General features: G+C 45.0%; 1 protein-coding gene across 3 annotated transcripts; it reads left to right on the forward strand.

Moving 5' to 3' along the window:
- The first annotated feature begins 732 nt into the window (after positions 1-732).
- On the forward strand, positions 733-17,539 carry LRRC32 (leucine rich repeat containing 32). 3 transcript variants are annotated; one of them, XM_035330578.1, is made up of 3 exons: positions 733-1,251; positions 9,531-9,621; positions 13,877-17,539. In XM_035330578.1, exons 2-3 carry the CDS (start codon positions 9,535-9,537, stop codon positions 15,815-15,817), a joined length of 2,028 nt encoding a protein of 675 aa, XP_035186469.1. In that variant the 5' UTR covers positions 733-1,251; positions 9,531-9,534; the 3' UTR covers positions 15,818-17,539. The 3 variants fall into 3 exon arrangements, with proteins under 3 accessions (XP_035186469.1, XP_035186476.1, XP_035186462.1); XM_035330585.1 differs by having other exon boundaries at positions 1,246-1,372; XM_035330571.1 differs by lacking the exon at positions 733-1,251 and adding an exon at positions 4,579-6,081.
- Positions 17,540-18,475: the final 936 nt, after the last annotated feature.

An 18,475-nucleotide genomic window follows, 5' to 3' on the forward strand; every position in this document is an offset into this window, starting at 1 on the left:
AATGTCAGTGATGAGGATGCTCCCCGGGCACTGTGGGGGGAAGGAGTGAGGTTTGCAGTGGTCCCTGGTGTCTTTTGGGGAGTCCCCGATGGGGTGGGGTGGCTCAGGGGATGGATGGGGAAGCCGAGGCTCAGTTTGCTCCTCAGGCATCCAGCCTGGAGCTGGCAAAACACTTTTAGAGGTTGGAACTCCTGCAAACTAGTATTTGGAGCCAGTGGATGCCCGCCCAGTTATCAGGGCACTTCTTCTAAGCAGAAGACACCATGGGCAATGCTCAAGTCTCCCACCCACTTAATATGACAGCGATGTCTCTGGAGAATAATGACCAAGGAAAAGAAATCAGGATCTGTCCAACTGCCCTTTTTTAGAAGGCACTTGTGTTCCTTATTCAAGCGTGAAATTAAATTTATCCTTTCCCCCAGGGGTACGTTTCAGCCATCCCACAGAGAGACCCTGGAGCTCTTGGGACACCAAACGTGCTGTGCTCACCCTACTCCAAAATACCCTCTTCCTACACACCCCATCCTGACTTACTGACTTGGATAGCTGTAGTGATGGGTTTGTGCTTTCATGGGGGTATGCGGTTTGCTGGCTGGGACTATGACCCCAAATGGGACCCGTCTTGCTTCTGTGTCCCTGTGGGTGTACATCCCAGCTCAGTCCTCACAATTCACCCCAGCCCCGGGGTACCTGGGGGTCCGTGCTGCTCAAAGCTCGTGCTCCCATCTGCGGGACAGGCACGGCAAACTTCAGAGGCAGCACGTGTCACCCAAGTCTGTGCGGAGGGGATTTTTGTGGTATTCACAGACTGTTTCATGTGTCAATGTGAGAGGAGCGTAATTACCAGCTGAGAAACTGCAGGAAATAAGCCAAGGTTGAGCGAACGAAATGGAAAATAAAGAGAAGTGCAGAGGACACACACATTTTAAAACTATTACGGAGGTATGCATTCACGTGCTCGTGGGAGCCTGGGAATATATAAGAGCTCATGACTGCGAAGGAATGAATTCAAGGACCGGTCTATGGGGAGTATTTTTTTTTTTTCCTGTGACTTCAAACTTCTCTCCGAGCTCGCAGAGTTTTAGTCAGCTGGCATGCAACAGAGGTACGACTTCCCCAAGGAAACTCTTCCTCGGCTCGCACTGGAAAGGCTGCTGGGAGAGTCCGGGAGGCAGAAGGCTGCAGGCAGAGGCGAAACCACCTCCTCCTCCTCCTCCTCCTCTTCCTCCTCCTCCTCCAGCCACAGAGCAGGTACGTGGAGCAGCGCGTGAAGCCGGCTGGAAAGTTGAGCTGGGTGCCTTTCAGCTGCGGGAGAGACGCGGGCTTCGGTGGCTTAGGGCAGCAGCCTTTAAAAATATCGCAGATGAGGAAGGTACTGTATAAATAAAATGGGCTGTGTTTATGAATAGGCTGAGGAACTGGCTAAACACACTGTGTAAATGGCTCTATCCACACAGCTGTATATTTAATCCATTGGGGACTTGTGCTGCAGAGAGTTAGACCCTTTAAGTTAAGGAGGCACTGCTTAGTTTATAATACAATACAGTTGTCATACTCCTGCTTTTTTTTTTTTTTTTTTTTTTTTTTTCTCTGTGTTAGCAGCGACAGAAGATGGGGAGATTTTTTTTTCTTTCTTTCTTTCTTCATAGGACTTTAGTCTATTTATGGTGTTACTGCATTGTAGCGCTCTGAACCAGGAATGCTGCAGAGATCAGCATCGTGCGCTGATTAAATGCCACTCACTCAGCCCTCCGACACCGCGTCCTATAACAGCCTTGGGCAAATCACACCGTCCCGGGGTGACATGAAATGCTGCTTAGCTCGTCTGCTCCTCTTCCTATCGGTGCTGTCATTGGGCTCTCCCTGTTGGAGCACGAGGTGCGGGATGGCAGGGCTGTTTTTCTGCTCTGAAGATCCCGACAGCTTGAATGTCACCTTGGGTGAACGGGGACTTACTGAGAGTAGCTGCTTTGCTGCATCCGGGCTGTTATTACGAGGAATTGATGGTTAGACAATGTTTGGAAATGAAAAAGTTCTAGAAAATCCTGGTTTATATAAAAGTCGTAGAAAATATTCTGAAGCCAAACTCAGTTGTATTTTTGATTAAAGTACACATATGTTTCCTGTAAATAGAAGCCAAAGTTTTGGCTTTCCACAACAGTGGAAATTTGATTTATTTATTTATTTATTACTAAGATGTAGTCTTTTCAGATTTAAAATTGTCTTGTTATTCTGAAATGCTGAAATTCTTTGGTTTTAATAACAAAAACTTATCATTCATCTCTCTTTAAACCAGATAGTTACAGCTCAGTGATTAAATCAGTGCTTGGCCTTTTATTAATACAATGATGAATGAATTCACAGGGGGGTATCAGTACCATGCAATCAAATATATCAGAAATAATTTTCCTCACTTTATTTTATCTCCTGTTGGACTCTATATATGCAGTATGTCTTTTTCTCGAAGACTGACTCCACTGTCAGTAGAAGAAAAATTGCTGAATTAAAAACTGATTTCTCTCTCTCTTTGCTGTTCTTAGATTAAGGCTTGTGAGAAAAAGTTCTGTTTGGGTTCCTGGATTTCAGTTTCTCCAGGAATTTTGTTCCCCAGGGAGAGAATTTCACATTTGAATACTTTCACCTTCAAGTGCTGGTTCGTTTCACTTTTTGTAGATGGAAGTGTTTGCATTTTCCCACCTTCTGCTGTCCCTTAGCCCAACCCCTCTCTTCAAGAATCTCTGGACTGAAGGGTTTCATGCAATTCTCATTCACATTCATTCAGTCTCCTGGATAGAGAAATAAAACTGAAGGTGAATAAAGTGGGGGAATTGGTTAAACCCCATGTGAATTTGCTGTCTGATTGAAGGGTGATATCCCCCTGAAAATTTTTGGTGGGCAAATGCTGTTGGCTGCCTGACCTGATCAAGGCACACACAGAGAGAGGAAAGTGTGGGAGGGAGAAAGGGCAGGCAGCAGCTTCAAAATCCAGGGGAAAAGGCATGATTTAAGTCTTGCAGGTGATGAAGGAGGACTTGATTTGTGGACTTGACACTGGGGAGACGGGAGGTCAAATGCAGATGGCACCAGCTAGCTGAAGCAGGAGACACTTCTGGAGATGTTGTAGGGTCTCAGGAACTGAAGCTGTGCCTTCTTCTCCAAGGCTGTGGCTGTGGATGGCATGGGCTATTTATTTTTTAATAGGGGTAATATTTACATTGCCCCCAGCTCCCAAGTGGGATGAATCACCGGGGAGTTATTCCAGCTGAAGGGAGCAAGATTTGTCCGACTCCTGCCCTTGCAGTTCAGACCCACTTTCTAAGGCGGGAGTTTGTTTTGTTTACTTCTCTGGAGAGTTTGATTCATGCGGCTTGACACAGGACTCAACCCAAAAGCAGTGCCTTAGAAAGCAACAGCGTTATGGATGGACAGACTCCAAAGGGTCTGAGAGTTCAAGACACATAATCGTCAAGACATATTCTTGTTTATCTGAAACCCTTGGGAACCTGCAACAAATTATGGACGGGCTCGTGAGAGCCAAAGAGTGGGATTTGCTTTTCCTTCCCACTCCGGGCCATGCTGGGAAGAGGCTTTGGAGGAGAGGAGTGGTCCAAAGAGGCTCCCATCAGATCTCCACGCTGGAGCCCTAATCCCTGTGCCACATTGCCGGCTTTGGCTGATGCTGGGTCAAATCCAGTTGGTGTCTGAAAGCCGAGCAGGCAGCAATTTGCAAGGAGAACACAGGGAAATCAGGAAGGGCCCAATTCCACAGTCACAGGTGTGAAGCCTTGGGCACCAGTGGGATAGGACAGCCCTTATCATCTTCTGCAGGAAGGCAAAAGAGCTTGATTTTCCCATCTGTTCAATGGAGATGACCCAATCCGTCTGATATAGATGACAATTGTTCTGCAGATGTGACTACGCGTATTGAAATGGGAAGTCAACCAGAGACTTCAGGCTCCGAAATTATTTGTTTTCAGATCTCCTTTATGAAAGGGGGCAGAGATAATAGGGAAACAGTGGATAATTTACAGAGTGGTTGGTGTGCCTCTAAGGCTGTGGTTTTAATGAAGCAAAGCCCTGGGCAACAGAATCAGTGCATGCCCTTCCCTCCTGCTTTAGCATTTGCTTCTGTCCAGGCTCATCTTCACAGTTCGGCTGGCACAGCTGCTTGGCCACTCAGTAAATCAACCCAAGGAACAGAGCCAGCTTTTAAAAAAAGCACCACAAACTCCCCAAAAATCTGCTATTTTTCAAGCTTCCCAAAGTGATCTGAATAACCAGGTGTAGGAGAAAGGGAGACTGCAGACATCCAGGACACTCTTCATTGCTGGCTTATTTGTATTCTATTTCCAAATCCCAATCAAAACGAAATACGCTCTTTCCAAAAGTAAAGAAATTTAACATTTTTTTCTTGAAGACCTCGAATATTTGGGGTTTTTCCTTGTAAAAGTGGTTGAATGCTGCTGATGAGGCAAGGGGTGCTCAGGGGTGCCCAGGGCCAGGCCCAGAGGCCCCGGGCCCAGCCTGGAGCCCAGGAGGTGCCCTCTGCCCCTCAGGAAGCACTGCTGGGCTGGGCGGGTACCGGAGCCCTGGCACAGGCTGCCCAGAGAGGGGCTGGGGGCTCCTCCTTGGGGATCTCCAGCAGCCGCCTGGACGTGGGGCTGGGCCCCCTGCTCGGGGTGGCCCTGCTGGAGCAGGGCTGGCACCACAGGGACCTGCAGCTGCCTGACACCACCAGCCACTCCAGGATCCTGTGGCAAGGGAATCTGATCAAAACTGGTCCATTGAGATCCCATCCAAGAGGAACCTGCCCAGAATGGTGGCAACCTCACTGGCAAAGAGTTCTGCTCAGAGCTAAACCCGAATTTTTCTATCCATCGCACCCAAACATGCCCTTTCCCACCCACACGCTCACCAACACCTCTTCATAGCCTTTACTCCTCTCGTTGCAAAGAAAACAGGATGATAAGAGCCCAGCTCTGGTGTGTTATTTCAGCCACAGGAAAAGTGCATTGCAACAGTTCAGTTTCCTGCACTTGGGAGACAGGAATGGGGAAATCTCTGTTAGAGCAGGTTTTCTAGAAGCAGGTCTTAATTAGGCAAAGAAAGAATGGAAACCAGCAATTAGACAGCTGCTCCAGCCCTAGAGGGCAGCACAAAATAATAAATAAAAAGCTTGAGCTCACAGGCAATCTCAAATCATCTTCTGTACGACAAATCATCCCTTTTACAATGGGAATTTTTACAAGCACAACTGAGCACTGTGTACATACTGCCAGAAATCTGAACATGTCCCGATGCTTGGACCTGTCTACCTTTATCAACCTCCCTAATTCCTGCCATGTGCCAGGGAAACCCCTGAAAAGCCTTTAAGTCAGGTGTGTTGTAGCTGGCTCTGAACCCCTGTCCTGCCATCAGACCGTAGCACACCAAGCAATGGGACTGTCACTAAGAGAAGGAGATACGTCTTCCAGGACAAGTTTCAAGATGATGGGCTTCACGTTTAACAGCCGTGATTTTTAAACCTTTAATCCACAAGCTCTTGTTTCCCTAAAGATGCAGAACACGATTTAGGTGCAGGGGTAGGAGGCTGCAACCCCTCAGGAATGCAACTCGCAGACACAAAACCCTAAAGTAAACACGCCGCCTGCACCGCGCACGCAGCTAGGCAATGGCATCGGCAACGATAAGTCACTTATTCCCCGGGGCCTGATCCTGACAGCTTCTCTGGCAAAAATCCCCCCGTTTCTCAATGCCTGCGAGGACCTCAGGATGCCGCACAGTAGCTGACTCTGCTCCGAGCGCACAGCGGTGGCTAGGACCCAGCAAGAGCCCGGAGAGGAGTCCGAAGGAAGACGAGCAACTTAATTTAAAGCAGACACTGTCCCAGACAAGGTTATTTCCCTGAAAATGCCTTCGGTCTGAAGTTACAAGTAAACCTCTTGGTGTCCTGAACGGGTGAACATGAAGCTGAAGAATAATTACCTTGGTACCAGGACTGAATTGCTGTTGGAGGGCTGGATATGCTTTTTAAAGACATGACGAGCAGCATATGGGGATGCGAGAAACCCTTGAAACAAGGTAAATGTGGGATATTCACCCTTTTTAACCCTGAGGGCTCTAACATGGCAGCAAAGTATCTTGTGAAAAAAGCAGTGGACGGCGGGGAATTCGGTTTGTGTTTCATGTCTTCTCTCATCTTTATCTCATATTTCTCCTCTTTGGCACGGGAGAACATTGCTGTTAGTTGCCTAAGCAGTAACAAACATTATCTTTGGGGGAGATTTAGAAGGTGCTGCTGTTGTTAGCTACAAACAAGCTTGGTATTGTAAAAGAGATGGAGGCATATGTTGCTCTGCAGTGGGAACTGGACAAACTGTGATTAAATCCTAGCTCTTCCCTGGTTTTCAAATGTATTTTGGGGGCAAATCACTGCCTTTGCCCTCCCATCTGTTAAATGGGTGTGCTGAACCTTTAGCTCCACACCGGGTGAGGGTGGTGAGAAGGTGAGACCTGCGAAGAGAGCAGATCCAAGGGGGACACAGCTCTGTGTCATGCTCTGAGGGCTGAGGAGGGTCTAAAGGAGAAAACCTGGGCAGGAAAAGCTCCTCAGCTGGACAAACACTGAAAGCCACCTTGGGAAGGGAATCTCTGTGAGCATGGCTGTAGTGCTGTACCACGAGGAGTGGCTTAAACTCCTCTGGACTCAGTCCATGTGGTTTCATATTTGGAGGAAGACAGCACCAAGTCCAAGAGCTTCAGGGCTGCAGGGTGACAGCCACCTTAGGAACAACTTGAAGGACAGCATCCTCTCTTACTACAGCTCTGTCTGCCATAGCAAGACTTTAAATCAAGTTCTTGTGTTCAAATGCATCAATTTCCCAATTGCTTTTTAAATTTATAGCTTAGGAAGTTTCAAAACATGTTAAGACCCTGGGTTGTGTAGGGGTTATCATTTAGGATGAGAAGGGATGACTTTTAGAAGTATGACAAGAGAAGAGTGCAGACTGCATGGGACGCACACTGTCCAGCAGGGTGGTGCCCTGTTGTGGGTAATATCCATGGAGATTTCATCAGCTTAATTCATCGGACCTAAACAGAAATAATTTCCATTTGAAGGCCCTGAGTAAAGCCTGGTAATTTGCACATCATCAGTATGTCTGTCTGTTCTGTCATCTTCAGCAAACCAGTACCCAAACAACAAACATCATTTTCTCCTCTAACCCCCAGGCTATTCCCCTTGCACAGAGTCCCCAAGCACCCAGCCTTAGAAACCTGGGCAATGAGAAAGAGAGGGGGAATGTCAGAGATGTTATAGATGGTGGTATCATCAATTCCTTCTTCCACTGCGTGATTTTGGAGTGTATTGCAAACTGTTTTAAAAGGTTGAGAATGAGCATCCTTAGTCTTGTTTTAGAGCTGGGGAACAGAGTTCTGATCGTGCTGCAGAACACCAAAGACAATCTCCAAGCTCATTCAGCTTGGGCTCCCAGATCATAATCTATGCTAGTCATCTCCCTAAACTGGAAGGAATATACAATCTGAAAATGAAGCATAAATTAAAGGTCTGGGCTTCTCCAGTTTCTCTCTTCCTAGTACACACCTCTTTCCTCTGGTGGGGAGGAGGAGGGATGTGCGTTGCTTCACTCAGAAGTTTATAGGCACATGCCCAACTATGACACGGTGCTGTAACCTCAAGGGAAAGCAGCGGAAGGTGTGAGTATCCTGCTCATCAGGTCTTGGTCAGCATCTCCTGGGCTGAAATGGATGTCCTGGGGTGGCAGGTGCTGACCTGGCAGAACCCCCAAGAGACTTTATCCTACAGAGAACCCACTGGTGTTCCTGTTTAGCAGCTGCCAGTGCCGGCTGTCAGCTGCATCCCTCAAACAGTGACTAAGCGGAGGGATCTCCATCAGCTGGGAGTGATCCCATTGCCTTCCAGCCTCATGATGCTCTGTGGGTGGAAGCCACTGAATAATGGTGCGTGGACGCCGTCTTTCGGCACACATGAGAATGAGATTGGTGTATGCTTGGGGCTTGCTGGATGTAGGTTTGCTCCTAGAAAAGTTTAAGAGCAGGGATAGAGAAGCACTGCTGCGTGGCTTCCAGCTGGGAGCTGGTGTGCGTCTCACTGGCTCAGGACATGGGCAGGACCAGCTTTGATCTGCCTGCAAGGGGCTGTATGAATACAGATAGATTCTTCATTTTTGTAAAAAATCATGACAGAAAGAGGTGATATCTGGAGCTCACATCAGTGGTGATTACAGCATTGATAAAATCTATTCACTTTAGCTGAAATACAGTCCATGTTCCTATAATTTCTCAATCTACAAAGCAGAACTGCAAACATGTTGCCAGGATCCGGTAGTCTGAATTCCTACCAGATTCCTTTGGTTTGTCTTTGCCATCTCCAGCTGCACAGAGCTGTGCTTTGCGTTGCTAATTCTTTTCCCTCTATGAGCATCACTTATTAAAAAAGTAAATGACTCTTCAAGATTCTTGGGGCCAAACCTTAGTGTCTCAGTACTTGTTTGCAGCCTGAGACATACAGGTCTCCATCTGTTCCTGAAAATCTCTTTAATTTCTGAATTAGCTGGTGTGATGCTGAAGTCTCATGTTTGAACTCGGAGCCTTCACTAGGGCCCATTGACATCTCAGGGCTGACCTCACAGAACTCATTGGTGTCCTTCTAGAAACATGTTGCCAGGAATGCATTATTTTGGCTTTGTTTCTATTTTTCTCCAATTTCCCACTTTATTCCTGTTACAGTTAAAAAAAAACAGCTAAACTCTGATGAATCCTTTGTTTCATGCAGATTTTGTGCCTGTCTCTCTTTAAGGCATCAGCTTTCAAATGTATTTAAAAGCCTGCCCATACCTGGGATGTGTAAATGGAAGACTAAAATTTGGACAAAAAAAGGTCTCACTCCATATTTATTTAAAGTGTTTATATTAACACAACAAATCTGGATGCATGGTGACTAATGAGTGTGTAAAAGCTCTCTGATATTGCTGGGATAAGAGGTGTGGAAAGTGTGGTGGATGGAAATGGAAACTGTTCCCAAATCTTGTTTCTGATTGGCACCACTTCTTTTCCATCAGGCCTTGGCCCCCAAAACTCCAGCCCAATTAAAAGCACCTGAGCTGCCTCTCTGGGGAGAAACAGGTGGCTCTAGGCGGTCACTTGGTCTTTCACCATGGCATCAGTCATTCTGCCCAGCTTGGGCATCTAGATTTCAGTGGGTGACCTGGGAATCAACAAGCTGAAATCCCATCAGGGCAATGCTATGAGGTTCCTTGGATCTTCCTTTCACGTCCTTCTGTAGATCTTTCTTTTTCCCACATGTCTCAAGAGACGCAAATGTACATTTGTTGGTTGTGCAAGCTGTAGGCTGAAAGATGGGTTAATTTATTGTGCTCCATGCGTGCCTCTCTGTGCTGGGTGACGTTCTGGTGCCAGCTTTTACATGCACGCACGAGACGACTGTGGGGTCATGTCTGACACCTAACATAATTGCTTTTTCCCTGCAGAACCATGAAACTATACGTCGTCTTTCTCCTGGCAGTGGTGAACAGAGGGATCTCTAACTACCGGCCTGCAGAGGGGATGCCCTGTGAAACGGTAAGGATGCCTCCCTGCCCGGCACCATGGGGTCCCAGTGAGGCTGGGACCTCATAGTTAGAGGCACTGCATGAATAACAAGGGTCTTTGAGAAGGGTCCTCCCCCAAAGACCAGCTGGCAGAGGTGGGCTTTGCTGAGTTAATGGATGCTCTGCAGGCTGTTCTTGTTCTTGTTCCCTTCCTCGCAGTGGTGACAGCACATAAAGGGGAAAAAAGGGAAGGGTCATTGTCTCTACTTTGTTCTAAGGAGGAGCTGGTTGAAAGAAATGTGACCTGATTTCCCCAAGACTGAACAGGAATCCTATGACTGAGACAGAGAAGGAACTTAGACCTCAAATCTACTCCTTTATACCAGGCCTAAGTTCTTTGTGCTTTAAATAAAGCTTCTTCTGAGAAACACATCTATAGAAGCTTTTGTAATAATGGTGAGTCTGACCTCTGCCCTGACACAGCATTGCTGCCAGGGGTGTTGCACCTGACTTCTGCCTGAGGTTAAAAAAGGTGACAAAGCCTCTGGATCATGTATAAAATTTGGTCCTTGAATTTTTGCAAGCACCTGGTACAATATTATAAATGTTATTCATAGCTGAACTTGCTCCTTTCCCTATTCAAGTGCTGCTGACACTAACAGGCCATTTAAAAATACTTATCTTCCTTCTTCTCTTTTCTTTTCTTTTTTTTTTTTAATGTTGACGCTGTTTAGCACAAATCCTTGAGAATTTCCAAAATAGGGAAAAAAAAATAATTTGCGAGCTGTACACATCTCCCTTATGGGACTCATTCCATTCCTGCCCACCCTGCTGTATTGCTGCACTTCCTGAATTCCAGAGAAATTAAGACCTAGTATATATAAAAAGATCTTGGGAAGGTGACTGGATAGCTCAATTCATTGGCTGTCAAGGGGAGACAGATGAAATCACTGTAAACATGACGACTTGGGTCCCATGTATCATTGTCACATGAATGCCGGGCGAGACATGCAATAATCCGAGCAGATTTCACCCCGTCCCATTTCTTGATGGGTCACAGATCAGGCTGATTGCTGAGAAGTAAACACATGCTTGTTTCCACCACTCCACTGTAAACTGCTTCCAGCAGGCCCACTGCGCAGGCCAAAAACCCCAGGCTGTACGCAACGAGGCTGGGATAAATTCGGCCCCAACTGAAAACAGGCTGCAGCTGGGGGCTGGGATGCTCATCTGGTACAAATTAACAGCTCAGCATCGCTAAAGTCAGTGGGGTTTTGCTAGTCCTCTTTCACTGAGCGTTTGGTCCAATGGAGGGAGGAGGGTGTAAATCCAAACACATTTCCACGCAGCTTAAAGAAGCTGCTGGGTTAGTTGATGGGTCCACAGGGACTCCTACTTAGTTCGCAGGATGATTTTTCATCACAGCCTCACTGTTTTACACGTTACTTTCCCTCTGGTGACACCTTTAAAATAACAAAGGCTCAGAAAAGGAAACTTTCATCCCAGGTCTGCTGGAAGTGGCAAGGGTAAGAAACCTGAAGACTTCATCGCTGGTGTCCTTGTTGGTGAACCAGTCTTGTAGAAGAGGTTTTAGGGAGTAAAATGTCCCTACCGGGCTCTGACACCAAAGTGAGCTGCACTGATTAAACAAGTCATTACCTATTTACCGAGCCAGGGCAACTGCTGGCTGTAAGACAACAAGGCACATACAAAGGAAAGGTTTTCAGAACATTGTACATTACCTTGTGTCGAGGTCATGCGAGAACATATGCATAATGCTTATCCTGGGTCAGTCCATACAAGATACCTGGGGAAATTCCTCAGGCTTTATTGCTCAGCCAAGCCTCCACCTGGGCAGCTCTTCTAGAGAACAGACACGACCACCTTGCAAGCGCAAGCTCACCCCAAGCATCTCCAGCCCAAATTCTTTGGTTCACAAAACTGTTGATGTGGGAGAAGAAGGGCTTGGATCCAGCTGCTTTGTTTGCAGAGCTGTTAGTAAGGTGGGTGACAACTTCCACCCAGAGCTGAGCTGGGAAGAACTGGAGGCAGAATTCAGACGATGCTCAGCTTTTGAGTTGTTGGGTCGTATTTCCACCAGCACCTGAATGAGAGCCAGGCACTGTGTGAACCAAATGCTCCTGCCAATGGCCTTTAATCAAACCGGTGACAGCACCGACCAAGCTGATGAGGTGGGAACATGAGACCAGCAAAAGTTTCATTTCCAGCCTCAGGCTTCCAGCCCATTGAGCTGTGGGGGGAGAAGGAGAGATGCATACACAAGGAAATGCTGTTTGCTCAGTCCCACTGAGAAGTGCTTCATCTTCCCTTCCTGGTGCTGATGAGAATGAAATTCATGCAGTTTGAGCCTGGAGGGAGAAAAGATGGTGCAGAACAGACTTGATAAGAAATTCAGCGATTAGCAAAACAGTCAGTGAAAAGGAATGAAAGTCATAAAAAAAAAAAAAAAAAACAGGAGGGGGAATGTTGTAGGAACAAATGGCAGACAGTGGGAGGTATGGATTTTATCAGACCCTTTTATCACTGGGAGGGTTCAGTGCAAACAGATTGAAGGTCCAATCCTACAAGATACGTGGTGGATTGGGTCTGACCTCTCCTTCTTGGACTTTGATGGAAATTGGCCAACTGGTGCTGATGGGCGTTGGGCCAGGCTTCTGCTATGGTGCAGGGTGCTCAGAGGGAGCAGAGGGTGCTCAGTGCTTGTTGAGATCTGGCTTGAGGGAACAGAGTGGGTTCAACTTTTAATAAGTCATTTATTTCAGATCTTTGGGAAACTGTGGAGCAGCTTGGGTATATCTAGAGTTTAGATGAGCACTAATATTTTTTCTGTCACATTTTTATGTGCTTCTAAAAATTCACATGATGCAAAAGAGAGTTACAAAATGCTATCGCCCCAGTTCTCACAAACAGACCTGCCACTTCATGCACCTAGAAGTTCACCTGAAGCAGATGGTTTATAATATAGATATTTTATTGTAATGTTTCTGCAGTGTCTGAAAAGCTAATACAAAGCTTTGCGTCATGGAATCCAGATTCTGCTTCTTTGCAAAAGTTAAGATTCGGCCAATTTTTTTCTCTCTTTTCTTTCTGATCTTTCTACAAACAGTACATGACCCGGTCACCCATATACATTCATAACAAGAGTTTCCCTTCAGTAAATTAAATGCTGCCTAAGCCTTTCACATTCCACGTCTTCCTGCTGCTGTAAGATCTTCCTAACAACAAAATACAGCTTGACATTTATGCAAGGATGATTATCTTGATGTTTCCAGTGTTCTTTATGAACACACACTCCACATTTTGCTTTGGACACAGATTCAGTCCATGCTGCAATTAAACAGACATGCATTGAGGAGACAAATTTGATAAATAGATGAGTTTTTCTTCACCCTAGTGCTTAGAAGTGGACAGAAAAAGTGTGACCCTCATTTCACATCACAGCCTTTTTCCCCTCAAAAGCTGGCTTTATATGATATGTCTTCCCTGTTGCATTGGGAATGTCTTGTATGGATGGCATAGGGGGATGGAGCATATGGATGGAGCATAAACTGTGTGAGAAGATAGGAAATGTTGCCTTGGGAAAAGGATAAATATAGATGGTAAAAACAGGAAGAGTTTAGAGGTTTGCATCAGAAGTGTCTGAGTAGCTGAATGACGCATTTGGTTGAGGACGCATTGCTTACCTCTGCCATGGCTGAAGGAAGGCACACTCAAATACCTGAAAGGTGTGACTAACAAGGAGAGATCCCATGGTCTGCACCATAGGATCCTTATCTTTCCGGGTCCTTGCTTTGGGAACTACGCTGCTGACAGAGAGGAGCCTTTCAAAGCACTTGTTACTATTGCATGTGGAGTTCGCAGAAACTAATTGAGTGATTTAGGATGAAGCTGAGAAAAGCAAGTATCAGGAAAAAAAGAGTGTTTGATTGCAGTGGAAAGAAGGGAAACACCTTCACGTGGGACTACTAAAATAAGCCTGGGAGAAAGATGTAAAAAGGAGAATGTATAGTAGGTATCACATGCAGATAGCAGATACAATTCTACTGGTCTTTAAAATGAAACTAGTGCTAACTGTTTTAGCTGTGAATAAGCTTTAGGAGGGCTGTGCTTGCTGTCTGAATGCTCAAAAAATAAAATAAAAAAAGATCAGTGTTTCAGGAGAAGGATCTAATTGACTGTTGAATGTTATTTTCTTTACATTTCATGCAAATATATTTTTCCTTTGTCAGATGACAACCCCTTTTCTCTCTCTCTTTTTCTGGCAGACAAACTTGCAGGCATTTTGCCACAACAAAGACCTTCACCAAATCCCTCATGAGTTCCACCCGAACGTAAACAAAATAGATCTGTCTGGAAATCTGATACAAAGGATCCCTGAAATGCCATTACCATTCTATACTTCTCTGCAGTGCCTGGATTTAAGCTCTAACCAGATAAGCTTCATCGCGCCTGGAGTCTTTGCACACATGACAAGTTTGTTGGAAATAAATTTAGCGAACAACCACTTATACGAACTCGCTCAGAATGGGACAGAGGGGATCGGACTTTTACCCAAGGTGGAAATACTGGACTTGTCTCACAACAGCCTCTACAACGGGATGGCCGAGTATTTCATAAAGCAAGCTCCAGCACTGCGGTATCTTTTCCTGGCAGACAACAGTATTATAATGATATCGCACAAAATGTTTCAGGGTTCTCCCGGTCTTGTGGAGATAGACCTTCAGAGCAATATCATCATGGAAATAGAGGAAGGTGCTTTTGAGACTCTAGTGAATCTTTCCAAACTCAATCTCTCCATGAATTCAATTACTTGCATCTCTGATTTCAACCTCAGGCAGTTGGAGATACTTGACCTTAGTAGAAATAGCATCGAGTCCTTCCACACCACAGAGTCAGACGATGAGTATAGCTTAAGAATTTTGGATCTGAGTGAAAACAAACTGCTTCGTTTCCCCGTCTTTCCCCTGGTGAACAAGCTCGTAACTCTGAATTTATCAAAGAATTTAATTCAGCTCAGTGCTGAATCCTCTCATAATAAAATGGACTATATGGAGAATGACTGGCTAGATGCTTCTTTTCTTCTTCTTGATCAGAAGCAAAGTAGAAACAAAAGTTCTCTTAATTTATCCCAACTTGTTTATTTAGACTTAAGCTATAATGAAATCAAATCAATTCCAAATGATTTCTTTGAATCAATGTTGTCCCTTCACACACTTAATCTCAGTAAAAACTGTCTTCAAGCTTTTGCAGTAACTTATGACAGTACATTGATCTCCCTAACCGTCCTTGACTTGAGCTACAACTCTTTGCAGAACCTTCTCCTGGATGCTGGCACGCTGTCGAATTTGAGGGAGCTCTATATTCAAAACAACCATCTTCAGACCCTGCAATTTGATATCTTCTCAAGCCTTCCTAGCCTCAGACTGCTTAATCTACAGAGCAACAACATCAGTCTTTGCAGCATGTACTCAGGATTAGCTAAGCAAAGACTTGCTGGAGAGGAAAGTGGTTGTGTGTCATTCGTTGATTCTCCTGCTCTTCAGTACTTGTACCTCGCTGACAACATGCTGAGCATCCTGCCAGCGTACACTTTCTACAAGACTTCTCTGATTGCCTTGGATATCTCCATGAACCCAGGCCTGAAAATTGAAGCTAAAGCACTGTCAGGACTGGAACAGTCTCTTGAATACTTGCATTTACATGGCAATAGCCTGATAGAATTAAATATTGACTTGCCTTGTTTCAGTCACCTGAAGCATTTAAACCTCTCTGAAAATCAGCTGAATTGGCTGCCTAGGTGGGGTAGCGACTCTCCACTGGAAGTTCTGGACCTACGGAACAATAGGTTTAGTTCATTACAGAACAGCAATATTTTAGCATTAGAAAATTCTCTTAAAAACTTGTATCTCACTGGTAACCCACTCAACTGCTGTGGAAATATCTGGCTCTCATCGATGATCCAGAACAAAAACGTCCACATCCCCAACGTAGAGCACTTAACTTGCCAGCACACTCAGAACTTCGGGTACCAGGAAGAAATGCACATTGGGAACATTAGACCAGAAGACTGTGAAAAAGAGGATCTAAAGAAAATCAACTTCCTTATTATATTAACGTTTGTGCTGGTTTTATCCGTGGTCATCATTGGAGTGGGTTCATTTTTTTGCTTCCGCAGGCAGAACTTCAGCCATCAGTTTAAAGCATAGCACGCAGATTGCCTTGAAAACCAAAAAAATCAGGTGCTACACTGTCGGTGTGTAGAAATGAAGGGTAAAATTCTTGTCTTTGACTTTTAACTGTGGATTTTAAGACAGTTTCAAAGCGCCCCTGAACTATACCACTGTAGCGTTCTGGGTTGCAGGAACTAAAAGGAGAATTTGCCATGTTTTGTTCTTGCTTTATTCACAAGCTGATTTGTCTAAAAAGTTTATCGAGCACTAGAAGAGACCCCCTGTAAAGCCCTGCTGTTTTGAGGGAGGTGAAATTTAAGATACTTTGTTGGTGTCACCTTCATAAAAAGGCTTCATGTAAATTGAGTGATGTAACTGAATCACTTTTTATGACATTTGTTGATGACATCAGCTGAGTAGGAAAGTGCTGCACCTCCATGAGATATTTCACCTTGCACTGAGATTTATTTCTTTCCTATCAGGTTAGAAATAACAACTCCCAAACATTGAAATGAAATCATAAAAACTGGCACCAGGGCAAGCTAAAACATGATCTTGCACTGTTTGAAACTGATTGAAAATCTCCCTGGAGTTCCAAAGCAATGAGAATTCAGCTAAATGAGCATGGTTGTGCTCATGGCAATAATTTAGAAAAAACATGGTAGACCATGGGAACCACAGATCTTAGTGGTAGCCAACTCTGTGGACATCTCCCTTTGCTTGCAGTATGTTGCTGTAGCCAGTGGGGCAAGACACAAGGGGGAAGATGAGATTAATTATACTAGTCTTGGCACTTAACACCCAACAAGGGTGTAGCAGAAATCTCAGGTGTGAAGCAGCTGCACTATACGTTAGCCAGACCTGCTCAGAAGGTCACATGTCCACAGTTCCACTCAAAGAGGAGAAATTTGCCCCTCACGTGCAATACATATTTAACTGGGTTTAATGTGAAGAAATTCATCTCTGGGGTGAACGCTTTCTAAAAGAAGTCTTAGAGAATGAATTTCAACCAGCTACCATTGGACTGAAATGTTTATATTTCTAAGGAAAACTGTTGGGAATTCACTGCATACAGATGCATTTCAATGCAAAAACATATCTATTTTTAAGGTTCACAGGAGGTTAGAGAGGCAAAACATGTTTTAAAGACACAAGCATGAAGCAATAAAGGGAGCCGAGTCCTGGGCCATTATTCAGATCAGAGGTCCACTATCTCTCCCTAAAAAGAGATTTTGGTGTAGAGGACTGGTTGCAAGAAAAAGTCTGTAGATCCTCTTTCTGTGATGGGTTTAACATGGACGGCCCATTGAGTTGCTAAAAGCAGGCACTGACACATGTTATGTCCCGTATCTGATAGCAGATTCACCCTTTTGAAGTGAAGAGATGCTCACCAACAGTGGGAGCCTGACCTACTGATGGCATCCAGTGGCTTTGAAAGGAGCTGTGTCAGGTTTTCCGATAATGCCAGGAACTGTACATTTAGGCACATAAGAGAAATAGAAGTCAAACCCAAACCTGTCCAGGTAAATAACTCAGAGTCAAATTGCTGCTCCACTTCTGTTTCTTCCAGCTAGTGAATGTCAAAATTAACACACTACAAAAAAAAAGATGTATAATTCTATTTTTCAAGCAGATATGTAAGAAACTGGCTGGTAGATTTTGTTGTGGGATTTTGTACAATAAAAACACCTTCAGATTTTGTAAAATACACAGGGATGTGAATATATTAAAGCACCAGCTTGGAATACTCCACAGATGTAAGCGATGTATTCTGATTTTTTCTGTGGTGTTCAGACTCCACCTTAGGTCTATATTGTCTTGTCCCAAAGCAGGGACAGCTGGCATATACTTCGGAGGGCAACCGGTGAACCTCGAGGAGACCTACCAAAGAGGTAGGAAAGTGGTGTTGAAATAACTCATTTGCATGACCAGTCAGCAGCACCAGGACCTGGTCTAACATTTGAATATGAATCAGAGAATAAAAAACATATGAATCAGAGAATCACAGGCTGGTTGAGGTTGGAAGGGGCTTGTAGAGCTCATCTGGTCCAACCCCCTTGCTCATGCAGGGCCACCTAGAGCGTGTTGCCCAGGACAATGTTCAGATGATGAAAAGCCAATGGAAGCCAACGCTGTGCCTTGGATCAAGCTCTGTCTCTTCTAGGAGAAAGTTTGCACAAGCAGCTATCTTGGGGCTAAGTTGGAAGCCAGATGCTGAAGTCTGCGAGCTTTTCCTTTGGTATGAAAGCAAGCTTCGCTGTGTGCCCAGACGTGGGCTAATTGAGCCATAAGCTGAATTCATGCCTTTTGTGTCAAGCACAGAAAGATTATATCTCCTTCTGAGAGCCAGCATTAGCTTGGCTGCCATGACTAGAATTAGTTAATAACCTGACGACAGAGCCAAGCCCATTTAATTAACTGTTTTAACACTGCTTTTGTTTGGCTCTACCAAAAGGAAGTGCTTGTTATTACTAAACATCTGGGACTAATTAGACTTCTATTGACTTCCATGGGAGCAGAAACAGCTTTCTCGAGGAATAAGTCCCAGGAGTAACATGCAGCATGGCTCATTTGGATTTCTCTGTTAGCAGCATAAGCAGCCGAGAAGTGACATGAGCCTGCTCTGGCCAGCTTGGTTATTTTAAACAGGATGAGGAGCATGAGGGAAAGAAAATATGAATAAAGGAATGAGGA

The sequence above is a fragment of the Oxyura jamaicensis genome, chromosome 1, assembly GCF_011077185.1.
Source record: "Oxyura jamaicensis isolate SHBP4307 breed ruddy duck chromosome 1, BPBGC_Ojam_1.0, whole genome shotgun sequence".
NCBI lineage: Eukaryota > Metazoa > Chordata > Aves > Anseriformes > Anatidae > Oxyura > Oxyura jamaicensis.